The sequence below is a fragment of the Convolutriloba macropyga genome, chromosome 4 (assembly GCF_964194025.1).
Source record: "Convolutriloba macropyga chromosome 4, txConMacr16.3, whole genome shotgun sequence".
NCBI classification, from domain to species: Eukaryota; Metazoa; Xenacoelomorpha; order Acoela; family Convolutidae; genus Convolutriloba; species Convolutriloba macropyga.
The window spans coordinates 5,041,657-5,065,084 of record NC_134471.1 but is presented as its reverse complement, the minus strand read 5'-3'; the positions used below and the strand labels follow the sequence as shown (position 1 = coordinate 5,065,084).

At 36.1% G+C, this 23,428-nt stretch overlaps 1 protein-coding gene across 1 annotated transcript in view; it reads left to right on the top strand.

Moving 5' to 3' along the window:
* Window positions 1–23,428, top strand: part of LOC142337957 (dynein axonemal heavy chain 5-like) — a 428,573-nt gene that overhangs the window by 331,008 nt on the left and 74,137 nt on the right. Inside the window, exons 35-44 of the mRNA XM_075387590.1 lie at window positions 2,156–2,389; window positions 5,806–5,978; window positions 10,108–10,209; window positions 10,737–11,001; window positions 11,858–12,052; window positions 13,983–14,144; window positions 14,876–15,065; window positions 16,664–16,911; window positions 17,507–17,650; window positions 18,330–18,533. Coding sequence (XP_075243705.1) covers window positions 2,156–2,389; window positions 5,806–5,978; window positions 10,108–10,209; window positions 10,737–11,001; window positions 11,858–12,052; window positions 13,983–14,144; window positions 14,876–15,065; window positions 16,664–16,911; window positions 17,507–17,650; window positions 18,330–18,533 — 1,917 coding nt within the window. The remainder of the gene's footprint in view (window positions 1–2,155; window positions 2,390–5,805; window positions 5,979–10,107; window positions 10,210–10,736; window positions 11,002–11,857; window positions 12,053–13,982; window positions 14,145–14,875; window positions 15,066–16,663; window positions 16,912–17,506; window positions 17,651–18,329; window positions 18,534–23,428) is intronic.

Below are 23,428 nucleotides of genomic sequence, written 5' to 3'. Positions count from 1 at the left end.
TCCTGGAAAAGCTAGAAAACATAGGAATGAGAGGATCTGTACATAAACTAATGAAATCCTATCTGAGTGACAGACAACAATGCGTCAAATCGGTTGAGTTTAGGTCGGAATTCTTACCAATAGAATATGGAGTGCCGCAGGGCTCGGTGCTAGGTCCACTGCTCTTTCTAATTTATATAAATGATATTCAGGATTTCTGCGGTGACTCAACTGCAATTTTGTTTGCTTACGACGCTGTTTTGAAGCAAAATGCGGATTCAAGTACAGAAAAATTTGAGAAGTCAATCGAATCTGTCGCCGACTATTTTTTGCGAAACAAACTGATGCTCAATTTAGCAAAAACGCTCCTTGTTAATTTGAACGCAATCAAAAAATCTTCTCAACAAGAGATAATTCTGCAGAATGATGCGATCAGTCAAAAAACGTCTTTAAAATACTTAGGAGTACGTATTGATGAAAAACTTAATTTTAATAGGCATATCCTCGAATTATTTGCAAAACTGTCCAAATTTTCTGGACTGTTTTATAAGTTGAGATCAATTTTGACAACTGCACAGCTTCTTGTAACATATAATGTTTACGTACAACCAATACTAAATTATGGTGTTTTAGTCTATGGAACCAGTAGCAAAACAACACTTCAGCCTCTAGAAGCAAAAATAAAACAAATTGCCAGAATCATGTTTAAAAAAAGAAAAACGGAATCAACACTGCAAAATCGAGAAAAGTATAAAATGCATTCGATCAAAGATTTGCACATTCTTGAACTTTTTTAAAAAATTAACAGAGATACTTAGATCGGATTGCGAAATAAATAGTCTAAAATTCCTTATAACAGAGAAAGAAATAGAGTCAGTTGAGTTTAAAAGAACATCATCCCGTCAGTTGAAAAGTACAAACGCCGTGAGTGGACTTAGCCCTAAACGGTTAGGAGTAAGAATAAGAAAACTGTTGAACTTTATATTAAAATTTAACCCCAATTTCATTTCAGATGTACAAAACTTGAATAAAATAGAATTGAAACGTTATCAGTATAGTTTTAGAGACAATTACATTAGCAATAATCAATAAATAGTTTCGTTAACATATTGAGCTGATCATCTCAAATCCTTTGCATCTTAAGCATCTGACAATGTGTCTTTTAAAGTCTCTTAGTACTGCTACTGGCATCACTTGACGAGGACCATCGGACCTTTTGATGACCTATCAAGTAAGTGGCGGTTCTGTGCGGCCTAGTTTGTACAGCAATGCTAACTTACTTGAAAACAATTTAATATTATTATTATTAAATATCGTGCCTATAATTATTTAAAATTAGGTTAAATGAACTTTTAAAATTAGGTTAAAAGATTTCTGAACAAGTCATTTAACCTTTGTTCAGTGAAGTTTTAAAAAGAAATTTGTTTTTATGTTTAAATTATTTTCTTATGTGTTGGAATTGGCTGCGTATACATTAACTAGCCATATTGATAACTCGATATCGCATGGTTATTTTTCATGAAGCAGTCATAAAAATATTTTGACTCGACGATTCACACATCACGAGACCCACACCGTGAGAATCATGTCATCCATAACAAGGAAGAATCAATTGCTGTTAGAAGGTAGAAAGAGTGCAGCCTAATGTAAATGGTATATGAGATAGTTTCGAAATTCCTTGTCAAGAAGCTCTTATTCACAGAGATGAAGCCTTGAGGATTAAGAAAGAACAAGAGAATGGGTTATGAAAGATGCCCACGTTCGAGAGCTTAAGACCAGTTGGTGTAATGGTTAGCAAATTAGGGTTGAAAGCAAAATGTACTGGTTCGAATGCAGTGCCGGTCCATGTACACAGTATTTGCGCCTGCTTAGACACCCCTAACAAGTGTCATAATAGACGCCTAATTTAGGCGCTTAGCGCTAAATATCTTGTACAAACTGTTTCCTCTCTCAACAGTGAGCTTTCCTTTTTCTCAAACATGAGTGAACAAACTAATGCTTGTTTACTGATAATGATTCGTATAGCCTTAGAGAGGCTGCACTATCCATTGCCATAGGATTTATACGTACCAATATAAAGATGTTAAAATTTTAATTATGGTGAGTCATAACCAACAGCGGGGGGGGGGGGGGTGAGTTTTAATGATTATAATATTACAATGGCTTCTGAATTTAGATCGGCTTGCTGGGAATCCAGTTAATGTGGACACGCGATGCGACAGATGCCCTGGCGAACACCAAATACGACAGGACAATTATGAAAAAGACGAATGACAAGTTTCTGGAAATGTTGAACACTCTAATCCACCAGACGACGAAAGACCTCGAGAGTGTGTGGAAATTTGAGAGGAGAAAATACGAGACTTTGATCACTATTCACGTTCATCAGAGGGACATTTTCAATGATCTGGTTAGTTTCAAGGACAAAGTAACATTTCAATTCTGGTTCTGGTTTTTAAAAAACCGCAAGTGTCTTTATGTTATGAAACCGGGGTCGCATAGTAGAGAAGGGAGTGGACAAACGGTAAGATCAGAAATTAGAACATGTTAAGGCAAATTTGCTTAAACTGGTTCTAATTTCGGATAGGATATTGCCGTTTGTCCACCCCACCCCCCCCCCCCCCTGCCTCCAGTATGTTATGCACGCCCACCCCCCCCCCCCCCCTTAGGGGAAAGATTCATTATGTCCGTTAATGTAGAACGCATAAGAATAAACTCAATAGAAATTTCATAACCAGATAGCGCTAGTTAAGTCAAATAATTTAGGTCAACTTTGACAAGTTAATAAGGTGTTTGAAATAAGCATTCTTGCGTAAAGGTTTATTGTTTCGGAGGCGCCAGAGAGGGGAGTTGAGTGATATATCTTAAACAAACAAATTGATGAACAAAAGCATATTGAGCTGTCGATATATTTCGCTTACTTAGCAAATCTGAATTTGTGCATCAGGCCAAAGTCGAAATGAGTGATTTAAGTTTAGATGAAAACTAGAGAGCGAACATTTGAATTGAACTAGATACTTTGAACAGAAATGGAATTTCAATTTGAACCAAATTAAAGTGTGATTTCAAATTTACAAAATAATTGGCAACTCCAAACTTGGTACACTCTTTAAGTTATAATCGTCGTTGGAATCTGAAATTTTGTGGGGATATTCCCCTTAGTATTGTTGATATATAATAGGGATACGCAGCCGTATATACATTTTTGATCTGAGTTTTTGGCACAAGAAATGGTGTTATTCGACGGTTTTTGATAATTTGCGGTATAAATTTCGATTGTTTATGGATGAAATAACGGTAGAAACCAGGCGTACTAACATGTATTGGTGCAGTAAGATATTGGATAATCATGGGAATGGTTTAGAAAGTTGTGGAGGAAATTTATTAGAGTTTTGTTGGCCTAAGGTAAATAAAAAGGCAATTTATCAGTTTTCCAAATACCCCACCGGTAAAAAGTTGTCCGACCTCCCCCGGGATGGGAAGGAGTTATTGATTGATACCTGGTCAATGATGGGGAGGTACCCCTAGTAGTCCTCTATTGCGAGAATAATTTTCAGGCGAATCCGACCACCCACCCTCCAGCTATTAACACCGGAAGTAGTGTGATTTGAAGGTTTTCAGGTATTTTACTGTGAAACATGAATGTTTGAGTCAGAAAAAAGGCGATTAATCAGTTGTATTGTCCTGCACGTATGAATTAATGTTTTTGCATGATATTGGGAAGGGTTTAGGATGTAAAATGGCTATTTTTGAGTATAATGGTAGTTATCACAGGAATGTAGTTAGCACCTAAATTGAAATAGTATTTTTTCGAAAAGTTGACGTCGGATTGACCTGAAAATTGGGGGATAGACTAATTTGGGTACGAGGAATCCGATTTTAATGTCAAATTTGACCCCACACCAACCTGCACGGTACTAGCGCACGCCGCTGCTGCGGAACGTAAAATTTGAATTGCTCATGGAGTATTGGTAGTAGCCCTATGATTTTTGGAGGGTTAGTGTAACTTTTCAAGGGCTTTCGATTGGTGATATTTAAATTCCCAAATTCCGACCGGAAGTCGGTGCTTCGGGACGACCCGAGTGCCGAAAACTGGAAATTGGCCCTTTTGGAGCGGCCGAATGACTTTGAAATAGTTTTAATATGATAACTTGAGACAGTTAGTGACAAAAAATAACCACCCTGGTCAATTTTGCCGAACTCGGATTTTTCGGGTTTCGGCACCCACGACTCGTTAAAAATTTTTAAATTGCAAACGACTCGCAACTGCTGATACGTTGGTCATGAAACTTGGCAGGCAAGTTGGTGGCACCCTATAGTTATTAGAAAACTTTACCCGAAGAAGTTTTGACCACTACTCCGCAAGTTATTAAGTTTGGAAATTTGGGGTCATCCGGGAGTTCAGTGAAAAGTGTGCGCGGTCATTGCTCGTGTTCTATTAAGAGTTAGGTGATAAAAATTGGTGGGTAGGTGTAACTATGGTAGGACTTTCCGCGCCAATAGTTATTTTTACCAAATTGAACCTTCATCTTCGACTATTGACCTCTAATTGACCTCTAGAGGTCAAATTTTGGGTTTTTGCGAAAGTTCGGATTTCAACTAATTTTGTATGGGGAATTGCACGGAATGCTGGGAAAAGCATACCAATCCATTATCTTAGCTTTAGCAAGCATGAATTAGCAATATATTTACCCATGGAGACCAATAGTCTTTGAATAACAAAAGCGACAAAATTGACTTGGCGCCAAATTTGTGTGCGCAAATAAGGGCGATAAGGACCGCGGACTTTGACGTTAATCTGTTTGTTTAGTGAAGGGAACTCCTCCTGCGGATGTATCAATCAGTCAGAATGACTTACGGTGTTTACTTAAGTTCCAAGAGTGTATTTAATTAAGATGAGATAAAGCGGAGTGGGTTTGTTTACATAAGAGTCCAAAAGTCGTGTACTTAAGATAAGAAGAAAATTGAACAATGGTTGCTAGCAGTTGAATGACAGAGCATAATTTGATACTGGTTGTTTGCATAGCAAACAAAGCCCTCCCACAGAATGTGACAAATTTAAGTGTAAGTTGCATTGTTTACTTAAGAGATTAAAGTTTGTTTGCTTAAGATAAGAGCGTATTGGTTGAGTATAAATTGAAGTGACACAGAGAAATTTTGGCAGAGAGAGAGGCAGATTTTGGGAGTTTTTGGGAGAACTTCAGAAGTTTGGATTCGCACAAGCGAGAGATAGTAGTTGGTTTAGTGGGACTAAACTGTAAAAGATAGTGTGAAAAGCAGGGAAGAGATTGAGAGTGAGATTGAACTCTGGAAGTTTGTAGTTGCTACACCAGTTGGGATACTGTGAGTTGTTTTGATTTATTTCATTTGGGAAGTGAACCACGGATATTGGTATTATTATTGTAATTACTATTATAAATTGTCTTGAATTTATCTTTTCCATCGATGTGCAAGTAATTGCTTTACACACGTTATCCATATAACTAGAATTGATATTACGAGCCCCATTGTGAATTAACTTATTTCAAGGCAATCTAATTTGCAACAGCTTACAAGAGTGGAAGAGGGGAAAACGCAGAGTAACAAAGTAACGCTTGCTTCACCAATTCAAAACCTTTGGTTTATTTTATTTGATCGGTCTTCTGGGCGACAAATCCCCCTCATTGTTAGCCTAGTTAGAAATTCAGAAGACGACAGTTAACAAGCATTTTCAAACTTTTATAATAGTCTACTATTATTCAAACGTTTGCTTCTCGTCTCAATCTTGTTGACTAGACTATATTTCGCGTCAGAAATGAAATCAATGTTTTCACGTTTTTTCCACAGGTGCAACAGAGAATTCGTTCTCCAACGGACTTTGAGTGGCTGAAGCAGTGTCGCTTCTATTTCGTGGAGGACATTGACAAGTTAGAGATCAGGATCACCGACGTCATGTTTCTCTACCAGAATGAGTTTGTGGGTTGCACTGAGAGACTTGTGATCACACCACTCACTGACAGGTAATTGGGTGTGGGGAGGGGGGGGGGGGGGGGGGGGTGTTCTGTGTTAATAGATAAGATTAAGCCGCAAAATATACCCTGTGTGCTGTTGTGGGCTGTTGGGTGTTTTCGTGGACAGTGGTGACAATAACTCTGTCATAAATTCTTACTTTACGTCAACGTTTGTCACGGTCAAAAATTATATACGTTTATTGTGGACAGTATGATGAAAAACCACTTGTATTTTGTTTATCTTTTTGTTTATCTTTTTGAGACAATTAAGGTTACTTTTTATTAATTCGAAAAAACTACAAGTTTCCCAGATTAGACCCCAATTTTATTGCTAATAAAGAGCAACAATACGATTGAGCTTCAGCTCTAAGCATAGCTAATTCTCTGATAAATTCCTCTTAATCCTTGAAAGCTGTAAGCTGACACATGTTGGTTATTGAGCAATACACGAAAAGAAAAGCTTCTTGTGAAAACTTATGGGAAGTCCAGTTACGACTCAAGAAAAAAATCCATGAGGTTTATTTTGCAAACCCATTAAAAATTGACGCTTAACGAGAACCAGTGAAAAACTATCTGACTGTAGACTCTTCCAAGTACAAAACAATTAATGAGCTATTCCAAATCGGCGTAAGTAATGGTTATTCTCGTGGTCTCAGCCAGGAGTAACAAGATTCTTAATATTATAATAATTAAATCCAAAATGGCTTAAATGTACAAAAACTCACAGGTTTTTATAGTCCATATCGGTATGAAAAATTAAGGATCCTTCTAGATATAGATTAGCAGAGAAGGGTTAATTTACAGTTTTTTTGCACTTAACACATTGTTCCCCCTGCCTGAAAAGGTTTCATTGATATATACAGTTAGGATTGGCGAGTTGGTTTATGATCATCATTAATGGCAAGAAGTTCGAATTCATCAACCAAACTTATGGTTTATGTACACTAATAAATTTGTGGTTTGAACAAATTTGGAGCCATTGTTCAATTATATCACTTCGCCAATCTCAGGTAAAAAAGTTTTTTCTATATATTGAAGTCCCAAATGAAACTCCCAAGATCTTTGCTTCGCGATATATAACATCTTCCCTCCTTTTTTATGCAAGTTTCTAGAGATAGCAGTAGTTCCACAGTAGTTTTACCTCTCGTCTTGGAAGTGTTCCTATCTGTAATAGGTGTAGGAAGTGTTCCCTTCTGACAGAGCTCGTTGTAGGAAAGCGCCAAATGACACATTCAGATTTAGATTCCGGGCTGGAATAGCCCGTTTTACTGTTTGGACCGCACGGTCGGCAAGTCAGTTTGCTCTGGGACGGTAGATGTGTGATTCCGTTGTTCTTTATCTCAAGTGATTCACGCCACGGTTTTAGGCCAACACTAACAAACTTGGGATCATTGTCTGACATTGCCGTTTTTGGAATCCGAAATCTTGCAAAGACTTGGCTCAAGAACACATTCACTGTTTGTGAAGTTCCCTTTCCCGCAGGGAAGGCTTCCATCCAACATAAACCCGTGCCTACTGTTACTAAGATATTACCTTATTCCTTAGCATAACCCCAGTCCATATGCAGTCTCCGGTAAACTCCTGCGAAGTAGAAAGTTTTTCCTCGGCTATGCCCGTATTCCTGGCATTCTTTAAAGTTACTAACATATATAATATCGTCTTGACTGATGCGGGGCCATCGTTTGGACTGCCCTCTCTGTTGCATTACTACCGGTGTGGGCCTCATGATATTTAGCCGTCATCACAGGTCTTAGTTTGGGTGGAATGAAAGGTAGCACCTCACGAAAGATGATTCCCTTATGGATCGTCTGAACATCTTTCTGTTGTTCGAATTCTTTAATTGCTTCTGAGCACTGTTTCCAGTTGCCCCTTTTCATTCTTTCAGTGACATTTTGGTACAGTCGATTTGATTCCAGCTCAGTTCCTATGTCTGACTGGGTCGGATATAAGAATGGTCAGATTGGGCAAAGCAGGCTTGATTATCGTAATGGTCGCTGTCGTAAAACTCTTGTTTGCTCAAAACACCAGCATCTGGAATTTGCTCTTCCAGTGCGAATTTAAATTCGAAGTCAAATCCCATCTGTTCTAGGAATTTCTTTTTCTGGTGCGTCAGATTTGTGGTCAGTCTGTAGAGTGAAAGCCCTTCTGAGCAAGGTTTTTTTCAATCTTGTGACCATAGAGACAATTGCAAGCTCCTCTCCCTCAATCTTGGAGTAGTCCTGTTTGACGTGCGACAATATTCTGGAACCCTGGATCACAGGATATTCATCTTGTGAGAGGACACCACCTATTGCTTCTTTGCGGCGTCTGCTGTCACGGTAGATTCTTTTGTCAAGCTGTAAGTCTGAACACGATGGTTCGCACATACCTGTTTTTTAGTCAAAAGTTTTTGTTCTTCCTTTTCCCATTAAAAAGTCTTTCGAATTTCGTTCAAAGATAGCATTTTGTAGTAAAATCTGGCATCATTGGACCATAAAAATTTGATAAGCCGACAAAAGCCTCTAGTTGTTTCATTTTTGATGGTGGTTTCACAATTTTATGCCTCTGATTTTCTCGACGTGATTACAATTAGGTGCTTTTCCTTCTTTAGAAAGAGAGAAACCAAGAAGACTGACGTTTGAGACTGGTTTTCAGTTGGGTTTCCATTTGTTGATGGTTAAATTTTTTTTCATGTGATCGAATTTTAACTGAAAGTATTTGATTGTCGTATTGGTCCATTGTTGTTGCAGAAATCATTACAGCGTCTTGAAAGATGACCACAAGTTAAGTTCCTTTGGGAGTTAACTCGAAAAAATTCTGGAAGATTGATGAAGAGTTCACAGAGCCCTGAGTAAACCTGCACATCCCGAACAATCCTCGAGATGTGTAATTTAAGCATTTTTTTCAACCATCGTCAAGTTCATTTTGATAGCAAGCGTCTGATAGATCGATTATGCCGAAAAATGAGGTCCCATAGAGGTTCTGGAAGATGGTCTCCATGTCTGTGATTGGATATTCCTCGTCCATAATTTTGCGATTAAGATGACCTTTTAGATCCAATCACAGACTTAGTGATTAACTTTTTGTCAACTGCCACACTACTGGTGCTGCATTAGTGGCCCGACCAGGTTGCATAAAATCCAGGATGCCCTGCCGTGTCCTACTATTGTATCAAGTTTCTCTTTGACCGTGTTTTGTAAGGGTAGATGTGTCTTTCTGTCCTTGCAGAGCATTGGCTGTTATCCCGGTATGAGTTTCACATGAGCTTTCTATCCTTTGAATCCTTCAACTACAGTACAGGTAGTCTCTTATTACGCACAGTGTTGATGTTATCTTGGGGTAGTTGGTTGCTCCCAAGTTGCCCAAATTCTTTGTCGGACTGTACGACTGCTAATTGTTCTTTCTTATACTTACTTCCGTAGCAGTCAACATTACATGTTAGTGATCCCAGAGGCGCCAGTATATGACCGTCATAGGCTTCCAGAAATCTTATTTTACCATCTCACTGAGGTTTAACAAGTTCAGTCTGGATGAACGATGATATCACGGTACTATCAGCAGCGGTATGAACTTGCAATCTTGTTTTGCAGTCTTTTACTGTAAAGTACTCCCATGTTACTGACATGTTAAACACAATTTCCCGTGTATAGTACATTCCCGTATCTGTTTCCGACGATGCTTGACCAACCTAGCTCACCTTCTTCCTCGCTGAAATTGTTTTGTCGGACAAACTTACCTGCTTAGGCTGGGTTTTACTTCTGCATATTTTAGCAAAGTGCCCCTGTTTTTCACAGGTGTTACCTTTGTTTTTCAAAACCGGACATGGCTTGTTGCTGTGTGGCTTAAATACACATCTATTGCACAAGTTATTACTGCCTTTACTACCAGTCACTTGGTTTTCAAAAGGTTTTTTTGAAGTTTTATCCCAGTTTTTCTTTGACTTGCAGTTTGTTACCTGTTCAACAACTTGTAAAAGCTATTTCTTGACTTCTGAACTATAGGTTTTCTGTCATTAAAAAATAGATTTAAAAGAAAACAAAACATAATAGATTATGGAAGATTCAGAACAACGTTTACATAGTTATCAATATACGGGAACTTATATCTTCTTTCAGTATATTCTATCAACTGGGTTTTGTTATCAACTGGCTATGTTTAGGTGCTACATTACCCTGGCTCAAGCCCTGGGAATGTCAATGGGCGGAGCGCCTGCCGGACCAGCTGGAACTGGCAAAACTGAAACTACAAAGGATATGGGAAGGTATGAGATGAAATTTCGACCAGAGTCCTAGTTTGAAAGAAATTTACTCTTGAAGTACTTTTGTTAAGTTTAGTTCAATAGTTCTCTCAGAATTTTCACATGGAGTAGTTGACGGTTGCACCTGATTCTAATATTAGTTCTAATATTAGTTGTAAACTTAAAAGCAACACAAAAATTGTGGGCTTACATCCTGAAATTTTGCCCGACAGTCAAAGATTTTGAGGGCTTTCCCATTATACCCCCCCATCTTGTTTGTCAAATAACCTTTACCCCCCATCATGGTTATTATACCATAAGGGGGGGGAGAGCCGAAATTATAACACGCTATGAATGAATAATAACTTTTTTCCAATGCCTTCAATTCAAATAAGTGCATCCATGCATGTATAAAAACAATTCAGTCACATATTAGATCTTTCTTTATAATTTATATTTGACCAGGCATATTTGACAGTAACTTTCGTAAACTTTTAATTTCCTAATTGATAAACTCAAAATATCATCTGCATTTTTCCCTAAACTTTTAGGTGTCTGGGCAAGTACGTGGTTGTGTTCAACTGCTCCGACCAGATGGACTTCCGAGGTCTGGGTCGTATCTACAAGGGTCTGGCCCAGTCTGGCTCTTGGGGCTGTTTTGACGAGTTCAACCGGATCGAGTTACCTGTGTTGTCTGTGGCTGCCCAGCAGATTGCGATTGTGTTGAACTGTAAGAAAGAGAAGAAGAAACAGTTCATATTCTCAGATGGTGACACCGTTGATATGAACCCTGAATTCGGAATATTTCTCACTATGGTAAGAGAACCAAAAAACGTGGGTTAAAAGACATTTCATATCCCTCATTATTCGGTCGATAACCCTAAGTATTCCTAATCTTTAATGTCAATAGTGCCAATTATATAATGGATAAAGATGGTTGTGAATTTGTGATAATAGAGGGGGTGAAATAATCGAAGTAAACAAAAGAGGGTTTGATCGAAGACTTAGAGAGAACAACCTAATGTAAATTGTATATTAAGATAAGCTTGACATAGCTTGATCATAAGCTCTACTTGTTCAAAGCAAACTTGGGTAGGGAAATGAAGCCTTGAGGAACGAGAAAGAACGTGAGAACGGGTTATAAGAGATGCCCAAGTTCGAAAGCTTAAGACCAGTTGGTGTAAATGGGTAGCACACTAGGCTGTCAAGTATAAGAGATGCTGGTTAGAATCCAGTATCCTTCCATTTACAGAGCAGCTATGCCCGCTTTAACCCCCAAAAAGGGTTAAACAAACAAGGGATACCCATGAAAATTTACCTAATGTGATAAAATACCCAACGCGTTAATAACTAATTAATTCCCTCTGACCTTTTCGTTCATGATACCGATTACAAATTAGCAGATTGTATCACGAGGCTGTTACATCTTACACTGAGTTGCTCACAGTCCCGCAATTAAAATTTGGTAAATAAATTTATAGGAGCTGATATGCTAAATAGCCTTTTTGATGCTTTCAACAATAGGATATAGCAATCTTTTTCACAGCTGCCTCCGAAGTCAAGATCCAAAATGAGTGTTGAATGAAATGTCTGTTTTTGACCTTGTAGAAAGCATTATTTCCTTGCTCCCACGCTACCCAGATCAAAACCGAGTTAATCGATATATTTCTAGAATCCTGGCTACGCGGGTCGACAAGAATTACCCGAGAATCTGAAGATAATGTTCCGGACAGTTGCCATGATGGTGCCAGATAGAGCAATCATCATTCGAGTGAAGCTGGCCAGCTGTGGTTTTCTGGAGAACATCGAACTTTCTAGAAAGTTCTATACTCTCTACAAATTGTGCGAGGAACAGCTGTCAAAACAGGTCCGTATTTGGCTCCCTAAAACTTGGAATTCTAAAAAGATTTTTAAAACTGACCAGGATGACCTTATTTACCATACGACAGTTACAAAATTTGAGTTTCAGAAAAAAAAAAAGATAATTTGGGGTTATCAGACACCGTTCATGCGTATCAACTGATGATATAATAAGTTGCGCACTTATATGAAAATATAATAGCCATAAAACGGACCATAATGGTGCCTAAAAGACATAAATTCTTTTTCCCTAACTTGCTATCATACTATGACGGTCAGTTTTGTGGGTATTCAATTTCCAATAACAACGAAGTTTATTGTTTCAAAAGATTAGTGCGCCTTAACAGTGTTTAAAAACTGCAAATCGACCAATTATCAGCAAAAAAATTCAAATATATCTTGGTTATATCAACAAGTGAATGTAAGTTTGTGACTGGGTGTGACCATTTTAGGCGTGTATTAGATTTAAAAATGCATTTTTGAGCAATTGATATCATTTTGAGGCTTTATGCTTTTGGTTTTTCTGTTCTGCGAGGAACTGCTCTTAGATCTGTTCTGCGAGTTCTACTTTTTCTGTTATGGTTTAAATTTCTACAGTTAATTTTTGTCTATGCAAAATTTTGTGTTGCAGTTATTATTCTGGTGCGTCTGTAGACTTTTGATTTGACTACTATGAATTTTGAGTTATAGATTAAATTTGATTAAATTAACCCGTAGGTTAGTGGCAGAGCAAATCAGCGTTGAATTAGTTTAAAGACATTCTGTTTTTTAAGATGAACAATACTCTGTTCATGTCACTGTTTACACTGGCCAGTCTTGGTTTTTGATTAAAATTTATTTCATGAAAAATAATATGTTCAGCCTAACTCCCGCCAACAAGTTTTGGTTATATGCGATTCGAACTTCCGCGTGGGCATTTGTAACCACTAAGCTAATGGGTTTTGTGGTAATTTCCTACCACCATAGTTTATCTACAAATAGATTGTATGCTACTATAGTAATTGCCAGTTATAAGCTACAAAAACATTACATTATTCTGCTAAGACTTAATTATGGGGTATGAGTAATTTGCAGACTATACAGGATAAACTTAGCCTGGGCGAACTCTATGACCTCAATATAATCATAATAAAGGAAAACTGCATATAAAGAAACTTAAAATATTCTGGTAATGCAATGTTCCGAATCAAAATTAAATTTTTGAATGTGCTGGTTCAGCGCTGAAATGCCCTGAGAATCAAGTCCGGGAAGTTACATTGACGCTCGTCTGTCTGTTTTTTTTAAATATCGCTTGTTTTTTCTGCTTTGTGCGTTTCAGGATAGTCTGTCTTTTTTTATTGCATCGGTAAGAAAAATACTAGGAGGTTTTGTTGCCAATTGAAAACATATAAATGTTTTATGTTCCAATATGTACTGAAATAATTAAAGTATTTTGTTTTTGTTAAACTTTTTTTCGTTCTCTTTTTATTTGGTTTCTTTCTCGTTTGTTGTGTAGGTAGACCCTTTGCTGTTCTTCGGCATGCATCGTTTTGCTTTCTTATTGTTTCACCCAATGCTTGAAAAGTGAATCATTGAACAAAACCTCAGAAATATCTACTGAGAATAATTGATTGAAGTCCCCCTTTTGAAAAAGTTTCTTGGAAATGCTATCACTTTTGGCGTTTCTTGTATTATTTGTTTTTTCTCCATATTTTTTAAAATTATTTGAACTGTTTACTAACTTAAAAGTTTGCCGGCTGTAGTGATTAGTTGGTCAGGGGGGTTAAAATCAACTTGTATTTCGAATAGATTTCGAAGTCTTTTGAGTGTGAGCTCATTTTTGAAGACATCAATTTTTTCGGCATGAACAAAATAATAAGTTCTGAATTTCTTCCGGTCTCCTCAATGCGTTTTTGCTCATTGAATATTGTCTTCGAAAGCTATGAAATTTTCTACAGGTTCACTATGATTTTGGACTGCGTAACATTCTGTCAGTGTTGCGTACCCTCGGATCCGAGAAGAGAAAGAGCCCAAATGACCCCGAGAACAAAACTGTGATGCGTGTTTTGAGAGACATGAACTTGTCCAAACTCATCGATGAAGACGAGGGACTTTTCCAGGTCAGTTAGTTCTTCTCTGAGACATCCGGGTTAATTAGTAACCAGTCGTTGGTTTGAACGTACTCATAATATGGTAATTAACAAATTCTAGTTTCTGAACTATTTCTTAGATCATTATTAATAAAATAGAGAACTCTAGCTGTAGGCTAATTGAATACAGAAAAAGTCAGTGAAAAGTAGTGACATAAACCGTGGAAAAATGCGACGAGATATTGTCCCCGATTTGGTTAAATCGAAAGAAAAAGGCCAAATGTCCGGGGCTAGTTTTTGGGACTGTTTTTTCAATTCACTGCGATCATTAATGGAACTTCTGTCGTGCACAAAACACCAAAGCACATATTGGGCATTTTTTGTTTTGACAGAAAATTAAACTTAATCGACGTCAAATGTAAACAAGCACAGGTTAAGGTGTCAGTTTCAAACTACCTTTTATCAAACCGTTTGGGTTGACCAGCCAGGGTGGTATGTTTTCAATGTACAACGTAACATTGACAATAATTAGGCGAAATTGATGTCAAAACTAAACAATGATTTAGATTCTTAGATTTGATAACCCAAATTGTTGGCTGTGATTTGCCTGACTGTCTTGAACACAGAAAATAAATATAGTGGAAAAACAATAAAAAGTAGTTTTTTTTCATCAAATTTTCCTTGAATCTATGATCGAAGACATTTATCGTTTTTAAGTGCAAATATTTGTCTGTTTTCCTCAAATCGTTGAAATTTTTCAGTCTCTAATTGACGACTTGTTCCCCGGCATGGTTCTGGACAAGAAAGGCTATCCAGACTTGGAGAGGACAATTGACCAGATAGTGACAAATGCTGGCACTCTTGTCAATCATAAGGACTGGAACCTCAAAATCATTCAATTGTTTGAGACACAACGGGTCAGATGGGGAATCATGACTCTAGGACCCACAGGTTCAAACCTCTTTTGATGAATTGCGTTGACTAAGTTGCATTGTATCGAATTTCTTTTCGTGAGTTCAAACTTTCGTTGTAAGGGTTTTAAATTTGAATCAGTTCTAAATGCATTTATATGAGAGGTGACCCCTTGCCTGTAAAATATACGAAAAAGAACTTGGTTATCAAGATTTGTCAAGATTTTGTCAAGAGATGCCAAGAAATTTTCTTGGTCTATCTTGATAAAAACTTACCAAGATCTTATCAAGAATTACCATGAAATGTTGGTATTTCAAGTTCTTGGCAAGATGTTTCAAGTTTTGCGAGAACTGTCAAGATCATTCATCTCTTACATGTATCAAGTTTTGATTAACTGGGTGAGAAATCGGGCAAGGCCGAGGCCGAATGGTTAACTTGTAAGAACTTGCAAGTTTCTTACTTACAAGTTAACCATTTGCACACACACACACACACACACACACACACACACACACACAACACACCACACACACACACACAATAAACCGTACAAAAATGTTGCAAGACATGAATGTAAACGGATGTTTGGGAAATATAGAATCTGCAAAAGTGTGAACTGATATTATAAAAAAGGATATTAAAAAGCTACTAAATTATTTTGAGAAAATGCTGACGTATGGATTTGAAAATTCAATCAAAGTCAATTTTTTGGGAACATAAAAGCAATCGCGAAGAAGCTAATTGAGATCTACTGTTTTTAATGGAATTGCAAAAGGATTTCTCTTGAATTGATAAAATTCAAAAATTAGCCATTTTGTCTACTTAGCTCGACTTGTATTATGTTATCCAAACAGAGCAACTAACTTCCACGCGTTTTCTACGGTAAATTAGGCAATAAGAGTTGTGCTCGACCGGAACGAACTTGCAAGAAACTTACAAGTTAGCCATTCGTGTTGCAAGTTCTTACAAGTTAACCTTTCGACTTAAAAGTTTTTACAACTTAACCATTCGACTTGCAAGTTCTAACAAATTAACCATCTTTTGCAAGAAACTAGCAAGTTCTTACGAGTTAACCATTCGGTCTCGACCCAGACATTTGATATGAACCAGCTTGAGGTATATTAAGCTAACCAAGTTGCTACCCTATTCCACGACTAATTTCAAATTTTCACCTATTTGCAAATTTTAGAGAGATAATGCCCAGTTTGGAAATATTTGCCATTTATCGCTTCATCAGGTCAAAATTGTAAAAGTTTTATGAGGCCAAACTTGTAGAAATTGTTAAGTTTGTAAAAGTTTTCCGAGCTGATATACTTTACCTCAGGGCTTAGGGCCCGAGGACCTCTATTGGCGTTTGGTATCATTTGGTATCAGTTTTCAGGGACCCCGATGAAAGTGGGTCAATAATAATCCCAAAAAAATTGAAATTCGAAAATTTTACTCATTTTTTTTTGAAAAGTTTGTTTTGACTTGGGAATCAACATGCAAGTGTTACCCAAGTCTTCGCCAAGAATTTCCTGACTTGTGGTAAGACTTGTGCAGTACTGAAAACGAAATAAGGCTTGCATTTAGAACTGCCGAGTAATGATATAGACTTGGAGTTCGGTACGGGTTCCGAGGAATTTGTCCTATTTCAGGAGCCGGTAAAACAACCTGCATCAACACTCTCCTCAAATCCTTCACAGAGCAGGGTATCCCACACAAAGAGATGCGAATGAACCCAAAAGCCATCACAGCTCCACAGATGTTTGGACGTCTAGACGTGGCCACAAATGACTGGACGGATGGTATTTTTTCGACTCTCTGGAGGAAGACCCACAAGGCCAGGGAGAATGAGCATATTTGGCTGGTTTTGGACGGTCCAGTTGATGCAATATGGATTGAGGTAAAATTTTTCAGGAATTTTTTGAGGTAAAATTTTTCAAAAATGAGGTGTAATTTATTAAAATTTCAGAAATGGAAAATTAAAATGCTTCTTTTATGTGACCATTCTCAATCGAGAAATCTGCAATTTTTCATACTTTGTGTGAAATTGTGAAAAATTACTTAGATTTCAACTTTTGAGACGCTTCTGTGGCTTCTCAGCGAGCTCAGTTTCTAAAATTTGACCTCAAATTTTAGAGCGTTTAATCATCCTTCAATTGATTGACACAAATTAGCTTCAAATTGTATCAGTTTTTGATTTAGCATTGCTTTCCAAGAATTCATGTTTTCTTGTTCGCCTCTTTTAATCTCACCCCATGTCATTCAATCCCGATTTTCTTGGTACATTTGGTACCATTGTCTTCAAAATATGATATAAAAAGAGTTTGGTATTCGGGGTGAAAATATATAGGACTGATGAAAAATATTAAAAGGTGGTTGGGGGGAGGGGTGTGACTAAATAGGTGTTAAATTAGCCCCCCCCTCCCGCAAAGTGCCCTTAAATACAACTTTATTACGTAAGGTTTCATTACAAATAGTGTAAAATTCACTTTCAGAATCTGAACTCTGTGTTGGACGACAACCGGACTCTAACTCTGGCAAACGGAGATCGAATCCCGATGGCTGCCAACTGTAAGATCATCTTCGAGCCAGACAACATTGACAATGCCTCCCCAGCTACCGTGTCCAGAAACGGAATGGTAGGTCCATCTGCCCAAATAAGTAAATTCGATCGAAAATTCAATCGAAATTTATTCAAAAATAACATCGAAAATTGGCCGAAAAACATAATTTTAGGTTACAAAACAAGCGACTATTAAAAAATATACTCCTAAATTGCGTAAGAATACTTAGTTAACTGCCCGACTAGATTTTATAGTTTGCATGAGGCAAATTAATATACTGAGATTTTCTGCACTATATCTGACACATAATAATTTTGATTCTGATTTTTTGTTAATTGTTGATATCAAATTTCCCGTTTTTGCCATATTATATAATACATAATTGCAAGGAAAGGAAATTTCTAGCCATGTAATTACAATGGTCGCAGTTTTTGAATACTTGTAATGTGAAAAAATGTTAGTTAATCGACTCGAAAATTAAAAACAAACCTGGCATTGAATCTTATCTTGTATTTTGCACTTCTGAGCAAAATTTTTCACATCAGACTGTGAATTCCAAAAACAAAATTGTATATAAATGCCTGAGTAAGTTTTTTTACGCTGACATTTTACGTTTTTTACGTTAATTTTTTCAGGTTTTTGTTCACGTTAATTTTTCACAATAATTTTTTCATATTAAGTTTTTCACGTTAACTTTTTTTTACGTTTGTTTTGATAGAAATTTCCTTGATGCACTTGTTTGTCAATGAAACAGGTGTTCATGTCAAGTTCAGTGCTGAACTGGGACCCAATTCTGTCGGGGTGGCTGAGAGACAGAAAGAGGGAGGAGGGAGACATGATCAAGGGTCTCTTTGGCAACTCATTCCAGATACTCTACGACTACAGTGTGCAGAACCTCGTCTACAAGATGAAAGTGCTAGAGTGCATGATAGTCAAACAGATGATCAGATTAATGGAGGTGCGTAATACATTAATGCTGATACAGTTGAACTTCTAGAAAACTCTTCAAAAGCAAAAAAACTATAACCGTCAGTGCATAAATGAATCAGATGTTTCCCGTACTTAGCGCCAAGTCAATTTCACAGCTGGGCAATCAAATTGCAATTCTAATTTCAGAAATAAATCAGAACTATGATCACGTCACTTTTTACACTTGCCAGTCTTGTGCACGTCTTGTCCAAGACTTGCGAGTCTAAATCTAAGAATTGGCAAGTCAAAAATAGTTCCGGAAAACGCCAAAATTAGCCAAAAAAATTTTCCAAAATAGATCCGAAAAACGCTAAATTTAGCCAAAAAATTGCGGAAAAGGGTCCGGAAAACGCTGCAATCCGACAAAAAATTGCCAAAATTTGATCCGGACAAAGCCAAAATTAGCCGAAAAAGTGTGTCAAAAAAAGTCCGAGGAAAAGGTCGAAATTAGCCAAAATTGTTGTACCCTTCTTAACAATTTTCCTTCTGTTGGACAGGTTCGACAAAATGACAAAAATTGGATGACTTGGACTTTTTTATAGCTAAAAACGGCTGAGAACGTCTATAATAATAATAATAATAATAATAATAATAATAATAATAATAATAAAAATAATAATAATAATAATAATAATAATAATAATAATAATAATAATAATAATAATAATAAAAATAATAATAATAATAATAATAATAATAATGAATTTTTCCAAATACATCAAGTAAGTCACTTAATGATTACACAATTAATTTACAATCAAGAAGTTATATGTATTCGGGGAGAATATCAAAGAGGTCAAGGGACCTGTCAGAGTGCTGTCTCCTCAGGACAAATTTGAGCTTTATCAGTTTTTGTTTTATCACCATAAAAATGGCTTTTTCCCAAGAGCATCAAGTTAGTCAGTGTTTATAATAAGGAAAAGTATATTCAACGAAACTATAAGAAAACCACCAACTACCAAAAAACAATCACCAACTCGCTGCCACCTAGGATATAGTTATCTTTAAATTCATGAACTAGCTTTTCTATCTGATTGTTTTCAACAGACATTATTGATTTGATTAGATTTTCATCCATTTGAAGATTTTTGTTATGTAATTTTCTCACCCCTGTTACTATCAGCTTATTATTCTAAGTAGTACCTCTTTCTCTTGTTCTCAAAGGTTTTTTCGTCCGTGAACACCCATACTTTTGCCAGTTTCGTCTTCGGTTATCATATTTTTGAAAACTTCGTTAACATATTTTTGATCCTGTCAAAAACATCTGGTCATTATTTCGAACAGCTGGTAAAAATGTATTTCAGAAATCGGATAATTTTTTTGCCTATTTTTCAAATCTCTCAAGCTTTTAGATTTTTTTAAAGAGAATATATTTCTCAAGATTTTTTTTGTTACAACCCTGGTTTCTTAAGATCTGTTTTATTTGCGCACACATAAATAAGAGCCCCACGATGAATTAATGCTTTCTACAGTTTTACCACGGTTCTCTGCCTGAAAAAACATTTCAATTGAAATAAACTTTTTGTGATTTGTTGAAAATTATGTTTAACCCTTGTAATATGTCTCCTGAAAATAAATTTTTTGTCTATGTGTATTCCTAAATATTTAGCTGTGTCTTTGCTCTCAATCGTTTTTGGACCATATCTTGTTTGAGTTTAGTTTATCGTTTTTGTTAAAAACAACAGTATTCGTTTTCTCAAAATTAACAATCATTTTGTTAGCAGACATCCAATTCACTACATTTGTCATGTCTTTGTTAAGAACTTTTAGATCATGGGCAGTTCAAAAAACACTTGTATCATCTGCAATTATAGTTACTTTCGAATGCTGGCATATTGCTGGTAGATCATTTATGTATAGCAGAAATAGTAAGCAACCAGGACTGAACCCTGAGGCACACCGATGCTTTTCGCTTTTTACATGACGGCTTATTGCTAATTATTGCATATTGCGATCGATTAACAGCGAAATATTGTAAAATACTGAATTTTTTAAATCTAGGTCCGTATGCATAACTGTTTAAAGCAGAATATTATGGTCCACCATGAAAAAAGCTTTAGTTAAATCAATGAAGATGCACCTAGACGTGTTCTAAGAATTTAATTTGACCTTAAAAAGTCAACAACCTCTGCTACCGCATCAATGGTACTACGTTTGCTTCTAAACCCATACTGGTTGGGGCGACAAAACATTGTTGACATTGAGAAAATCTTCAATTCGTTTGAACAAAATGTGTTCAAAATTTTTACTAATAATTGGTAGTAAACGGATTGATCGAAAATTACCAGCGTCGTTTCGATTAACGCTCTTGTGAAACGGCAAAACCTTAGCTAACTTCAACACATGAGCAAATTCATTTTCGTCAATGCACCTATTGAGTTGATCAGCAAGCAAATCACACACCGCTGTGTTTATGACATTTGGTAATAGACTGCTTAATCCGTAGCAGTCCTCCAAACTTTTGTTCGGTACACTATTAATTATCTTGAATACTTCAAAGTTATCGGTTTTATAGAGAAATAAGGTACATTTGAAAGTTTTCACGTGTTTTCAAAAGTCTTGACAAACTTTTTTTTGCTAGTTGATGACCAATGTTCACAAGAAAATCATTGAGTTGATCACAAGATAACAAACTACTTCCGTTTTCCGTCTGGTCTTTTTTAATGTCTTTGGCAAAGTGGAATAAAGTCCGGGAACCATGTTTAGAAGAGACGTTTTCTTAGTGTTCAGTTTTAGTCAACCTTCAGAGTGCCCTCAGCCAGTTACTTACTACTCTGTACTTCACTTTGTTTTCCACATGCTTGCTTTTGAGATATTTACACCAAAAATTGTTTTTTCTGCGACAATTTTTTGATTTTATTGGTAATCCAGCTCTTTTATATAACCACTTCCAATGAAATTAGTTTTTTTGGGTATGTTAGTTTTATTGGCCTCTACAATCAAGTCCTGAAAGAAAGTGAAGACATCATTCAATTCTAAAGTTTTGTTTTTTTGCTGAGCCATTTTTTTGTAGAGCCAAAGATTAATATCAAGACGTAAGGCCTCATCTTTAAGCTCATGTAATTGTTTAATCAACTTTGGACAGGGGAAAAACTATTTTTTGTTGAAATATCTGGTTATAGAAAGATCAAATAATTATCTGAAAATTTTTTTTTATTAGTTTTGTTCTATTTTTATTAATTTTTTTATTATCTATGTTGAAATCACCGCACAGAATACGTGTATCAGCATCGCTTTTGTACTCTCGAAGAGTTCAATCAGTTGATCTATAAAAATGTCGATTGAGTAATTTGTCGCTTTGTATCAGACAGATACTAAGCACTTGCTTTCGCCTGTTTCTATTTCTACAGTGAGGATTTGTTGGTGCCTAAAATCTAGCTGAGAACAATGAATATGGTCACAAAGTTTTGTTCTGATGTCCCACGGATTATTTCTGATCATTTTAAATCAATTTTAACCAGTCAGCACAAATCCACGTGACAATTTTGCCCGGAAATTGTCAAAATTTCTTTGGAATTCGAATTTTTCACTCGAAGTTTTTTAGGAGACCTATTTTAAGACTTGACCAGTTCTGAAAACGAATTACTATTGCATTCAGACTTTTCTAAAACTGATTTAGATTTGGAGTTCGGTACGGGTTGTTTTTTGTTTGTTCTTGCTGTTATTAAATTTGTCTTTTTCAAGTTTGTTGTGATGTTTTGTTTCAACTGAAATCGTATTTTTTTGTCTTTGTGAGTATTTATTGAAATAGTTTTATGAAATTTTTTCATAAAAGCTTAACAACGCTTTCAGTGAGAGCACTTTTTTTCAAAGTTTGTTTTGATTTCACGTAGACAAAACGCTCCAGCGTTTCTTTTTGTTCTGATTCCACTTGTGGGGGGAGGAACAATATACTCATATGGGTTTTTTTGTTCAGACAATTTTAGATATATTCATTAGACCGATATATTCATCGTACAAAAATATGAGTGGTGTCACGAAAAAGCTCGTCCAGCGTAAAGTTTGGATTTAAAAAGATTATTTTTGTTTTTTGTTTTTTTCGGGGATTTCTCAAGCTTTAAAATTATGGGCGAACACGTTTGGCATGATTTTGTTCACTTTTAGCGTAATTTTTGTTCAAATTACAATTTTTCTTTCAAAATTTTAATTCAAAATTGAAATTTACAATACAAATGAAACTATTTTGTGTTTCTAACAGACAAAAAGCCCTATAAAAGATTAGTTTTCGTGTCATAGGGAAGTTTACTATAAAAAAATTCGATTTTCCAATTTAGAGCTTTTATTTTAAAAAATCACTTAGAGACTGGTCGCTGTTCAAATCACGGTACTGTTGATGGCAAACCTCATTTACAATCAAAGGATGCCCAATGAACAAATAATTTGTTTTCAAGGAATCGCTCATGTTTTTTATGGCTCCGAATATGAGTTTTTGAAATTTTTTAAAATTTCATCTTCCTTTTTGGGAATTTAATATAATTTTGTAGTCCTATGGCATAGAATCGTTGACTAAAAGTGCAATAAGCTTTTTGAGGAGCAGTAGGTGAACCTATATAATTTGTGTCGAAAGCTAATAGTTGTTAGAACATTTTCAAAAAAAATGCTTTTGAGTATTAACAGATGTTTAACTTGTTTCTGTGAGTTTTAAGTCAGTCTCTCTATTGACAGGGCTAACATCTTTTTTACTGCAACCAAAATTAATCTGTTTAGAGTTTTCATTGTCTAACTATTGTTTTAACAAATTCGATTGATCACAATTATTTCGACTTTTCATAATTTTGTTTTAGTATTTGAATATTTTTTTCCTAATTTTGGTTCCCTTTGATACATTTTAACAATTTCCTATTATTGACAGTTCCAATTGGTTTAGAGAAGACGTTCAATTCA